Here is a 5,399-nt window from a genome sequence, read left to right on the forward strand (position 1 = left end):
AAATCAAAGACAAGATCAAAGAAGGAGGAGTAATGAACTCCAAAGACAAAACTACGCCAGGCGAAGGGCACAACTTACAGTGCAAGAATTGGAATATGAAAATAGAGATCAACAAAATAGTAACAAAAGTTGTCGTCAAAGAACATCCGATGGAGTATCACATTCTGAGATACAAGGAAGACATCAAGTGGATTTACAGCTCAATGAGAGGTATAATCAACCCTTGACTAAAAATACGCAATTGGATCTTCAAAATGAAGTATCAAGGACAACTGAACGTGTTCCTGAAACACCCCATCATACAACTCAAGTTGAGATAAATTTAGCTAGACAAGGTAATGTAAAAAATGTACAAAACGTGAATGGAAAACTTGGTGATAATTTCTATAGATTCCAAATGCAGTTTCGCCAAAAATTGGAAATAACAGATTCTCAGCTTCAAATAATATGGACCCAGGAACTCAACCAGAGGAGCTTGCAAACTTGACACAAGTTGAGGAAATGTTAATTGCACGTGTTAGTCCCATATTGCAAGTGACACATGCAACTGGTGGCCAATTTAAGTACAGAGGACACACAATAAGTTTCCCACAAAACATAGATCATGTTTCAAAAATATTGCCACATACAATACATAAGTTGCCAATTATTATTGTTCGAAGGACAGATCAACATGGGACACAATATAACTTTACTGTGAATAGAGATCGTGTATACAAAGCACTCAAATACAAAGTAGAGCATGATAAATTTTACTCTGATGTTCAAATAAATGAAAATGCTCTCAATGATCTACCCAGAAATAGAGATGAAAATGTTTTTCATAGATTGAAGACGGTGAATATGGAGTTTGATACAGATGCAAATGATATTATTTTTCTGGGTCTAGTTATGGAGACTGATGAAGGGAATGTAATTGAGCACACAACATCAATGGCTTCAAGACCTCCTAATGCACAAAAGGAAATGGAACTTATCCGTGCATGGGTTAATAATCCTAACGCAAACCCAGCATCATTGATAGATTGGCCAAGTATTGGTGTGTCACCTATTAATGAGTATGTCACATCAGGATTATTGGATATGGCATTCCCAACATTATTTCCTAATGGTACCTGTGATTGGTTAGAACCACGGTTGTGACATGTATATCTTCATGAATTTGTAAAGCGCAATATAGGGATCATCGTTTTGGAAAACATCCTAGATTTAGATATTTCACGAATAACATGATCATGAGACATTGTGCACGGAGTTCAACCTCTGTGTTTGTAAAGAGAAACTTTAAAGACCTGCCAATCACCATCAATGAGTTGCGGCAACATATGGAAACTACACCTCACTCTAGATTGGTAGATAAATTGATGCGGTTTTGGTACAACGGTAAGGGGAACAAGGTCACATTGGGAAAAATCTCATGCAGAATTGATAGATTTGATTCATCAAATTGGTTGTCCTACAATGTTTTTCACATTGAGTGCAGCAGATATGTATTGGCCTGATTTACATGCTCTAATGCCAGGAACAATGCCAACTGATCCACGTGAAGCTCAAAATTGGCGTAGGAAAAATATAATTGATTATCCTCACATTGTGGCACACTATATGCACTTGAGACACTCTATGTTTAGAAAAGAGATTCTAGAAAATGGAATGAATGTCAAAGATTTTTGGTGTAGATATGAATGGCAACATAGGGGGTCCCCACATGTGCATGGATTCATATGGATCGAAGGGGCACCTAATATGGAGAACATTGACCGGTCAAATGAGGATGAACGCAAAAGTGTTGAAAGATATTTTCATTATATTGTTCATGCATGGAACCTTAGAAAAGATCCTCACCAGTGGAATATACAGGTATGTTTATAAATATGTATTCTATGGTATAATTTGATATGACCTTATTTTCTCATTCAACTTATTTTGAATTGTATCCTTTCATGAATTTTCAACAACATCCATGTCTCAAAAACACGAGACAACTTCTAGAGGTCAATCTAGATCATGACTATGAGGAGATCCTAAATTGTGTAGAAAGACACACAATTTGTAAGGAGGGTGCATGTTTGCAAAAGAAAAGGTGGCATATGGTTTGCAGGTAATTATTTCATTACATTGTGATATTTAAACCAAAATTAGAAATTGGTCACTAGTGTCACATGACTAACTACATATTTCTCTTATATTTATTATAGGTATAATGCACCTTGGCCATTAAACCTAGAGGGATCAAAATTATATGAAGACAGAGAAATAGGTGAAAAGAAATTTGAACCAGCCAAAAATGATGAAAGAGTCAACTCACATAATTGCCACATACTGCAACTATGGACAGCAAATATAGATTGGCAACCTATTCTTTCCAAACATGTTGTGGTGAAATACATTGCCAAATATGCAGCAAAAGTAGAGAAAAGCTCAGAAACATACCATCAAATGTTGATGCCCCTCTCGAACATGGAAAACCTTGATGATTTAGCTACACGTGCATATAGGAAACTTCTAACTGAGACAATTATAGAAAGAGACATTGGTGCTCAAGAAACATGTCATATGCTATTAGAGCTTCCATTGGTAGAGTGTAGTAGAAGATTTGTTAATCTAAATGTGTCCCATGAGGTCTTCAAACTTGTAACTATAAATAATGAAAATGGAAATGATGAAGACAATACTAAAGAGCAAACAAAATCTTTCATTGATGGGTACAAAAGAAGGCCCCTATGTATGGAAGCCATCACATTAATTGATGCAGCAAGATCATGGATATATAATCCTAAAAGAAGAAGAGAGAATAAATGGGAGCCAAGGGAGAAAGCAGCAATAGTCAGAGTCTTTCCTAGATTTGTATCTATACCTTTATGAAATTAGCTAAATGGGTTGACTTTTGTTTATCAAAATTATTGCTCTACAAGCCATTCTCTGATATAGAACAAGATATTGGTCATAATGATGATGCCATCATACAAAACTAGGACACATTTAATTACATTCCTTGGCATGTTCAACATACTGTGGTGACAGACAATGATGATAACCCAAGTGATTCTGACACTGAAGACAATAACAATGTTCAAAGAAATACAATAGAACATGAATGGGAAATTATATCTAAGTTGCATCGTGGTCAAAACATAGAGTGCTCAAAAATAGACATGTTAGGGAGAAGAGACATTGACAAACATACAAATTGGTCTATTGATTATAAGGGAGAAGAGTACACTACTGTAGCAATCAATTTTATAGGTAATGTGAAGAATCATGGTTGTCTAATATATGATGACATTCCCCAATGCATCAACTACATGACCCTTGGTGTCAAACAGAAAAAGGCAGTTGACATTATTATGACACACTATCATAGAAATTAGAATGTGGAGCCATTGCTAATGATAATTCAAGGAATAGTAGGCACTGGAAAGTCATATCTAATTGGTGCAATTAGTCAATCTCTTCAAAATGCAGCAATGCCCTCTCTATCTCCCCTTCTATTACTTGCACCAACAGGAGTCGCAACATTCAACATAGGAGCTTCTACAGTTCATTCAAAATTAAAAATACCAATACAAGGTTTTTGTCAATTAGAAGGAACAAGACTCACTAGTTTTCAAGAAGAAATGGCACATATCAAGTATATCTTGATTGATGAAATGAGCTTCACTGGTCAAAACATGCTGGAGAACATTGACTCTCGACTTCAACAAGCATTCCCACAAAATGCAAATATTAGCTTTGGAGGTAAAAGGCTTCACTTTTCCTCATTAAAAAGTGTAGCATGTATAAAATATAGACTATTATGTTACTAAAATTTAATTACAAATTAATCATTTTGACATAAATATTTTCATTCTTATATTTCAGGTGTATCTATAATTTTGGTGGGAGATTTGGGCCAGCTTCCTCCAATTGCTGACAGACCAGCATATGACAGTAATAGAAGGGAAAAGTTGCTATGGCAAGAATTCAAGATTGTTGTTACTTTGGACAAGATATTCAGACAAGATGGGGAGAACGAGGATCAACAAAGATTTCGCCAACTTTTGATGAATGTAAGAGATGCAAACCCACGGATTGATGATTGGAGGTTGCTAATGACAAGAACCCCTATCAACATAGATCTTCCAACAAATTTACAGTTTGAAAATTCTATCCATCAATTCTCAACAAATGAAAATGTTCATAATTACAATAAAAAAATGTTGCATTCATTGAAGTATCATGTTGCATGTAGTGTTGTGACAAAAGCAAGACATGGTAATGCATTGGAAGATTATTCAAATGCTGAGCTTGATCTGGAATTGCTACTTTGTAAGGATGCAAGGGTCATGCTAACTTCTAATCTATGGGTACAAGTAGGTCTTGTAAATGGATCTTTGGGGTATGTTCAAAATATAGTCTACAAACAAGGTAGCACTCCACCTAAACCTCCAGCATATGTGATGGTTGAGTTTGACAACTATTCTAGACTACCATTTGAAGACCATCATCCAAAAACAATTCCAATAACACCAATACAGAAGGGTACAACACTTCAATTGCCTTTAAGATTGGCATGGGCATTGACTATACATAAATCTCAGGGTTTAACTCTTCCAAAAGCGACAATTGATATAGGAACAAGAGAAAGAATAGGATTGACATTTGTGGCAATTTCTCGTGTTAAATCTTTATAGTGTCTAAGAATAATGCCTCCATTCATGTATGATCACTATGAGAAAATGAAAAAGGGTAGACAAGTTGCCAAGCGCAAGGATGAAGAAAATAGACTTAAGTTCTTGGAAGAGAATTGATGTAATATTTTTATTTTTAATACTTCATCCAATGCAATTACAATTTTGATTTGCCACTTTAATATTTTGTAATTTTTATTATATTTACTATACTGTTGTATGATTGCAGTATTTAAATAAAGTTTTCATTTACTTGTATACTACTACAAATCACATTTCAAATGTTTCAAATACATGTTTTCATATCCATAAATACATAAATAGACTTTTAATATACCCTTGTAATTTTTTTTTAGTATCCTTACATTAAAGAAAATGATCACTTATTTTGTTATGCCTTTATAAGTTTGTATCACACTATGTCAAATAATTTATTTCAAGACAAAAAATACTAACATTTAAAAAATGTGTGTAAAAATATGAATTTGATCAAATATATTTTATGTTTATTTCATGTAAAATACCTTAGTTTAAATATTATGGTTACTATCCTTGATTCAACATTTCTTTCCTTTTTGAAAAAAAAAAAAAAAAACATATTCTTTATCATGTTTTAATGATATAATTTTTTTTCATAATTTCCATGCAGCTTACAAAGATGTCAGACAAATTAGGTTTGGAATGGGCTTACTGGTGGTTACAAGACTTTCATCGTAGGCTTCCACAAAA

At 34.0% G+C, this 5,399-nt stretch overlaps 1 protein-coding gene across 1 annotated transcript; it reads left to right on the forward strand.

Moving 5' to 3' along the window:
- Positions 1–3,617: 3,617 nt before the first annotated feature.
- Positions 3,618–4,673, forward strand: LOC149547662 (uncharacterized). Its single transcript, XM_089794165.1, has 3 exons — positions 3,618–3,738; positions 3,862–4,084; positions 4,232–4,673. The coding sequence occupies exons 1-3, from the start codon at positions 3,618–3,620 to the stop codon at positions 4,671–4,673; spliced, it is 786 nt and encodes a 261-aa protein (XP_089650291.1).
- The last annotated feature ends 726 nt before the right edge of the window (positions 4,674–5,399 follow it).

This window comes from Cupressus sempervirens, chromosome 7, assembly GCF_028749045.1.
Source record: "Cupressus sempervirens isolate cs-2001-9-10 chromosome 7, ASM2874904v1, whole genome shotgun sequence".
Classification (NCBI taxonomy): Eukaryota; Viridiplantae; Streptophyta; class Pinopsida; order Cupressales; family Cupressaceae; genus Cupressus; species Cupressus sempervirens.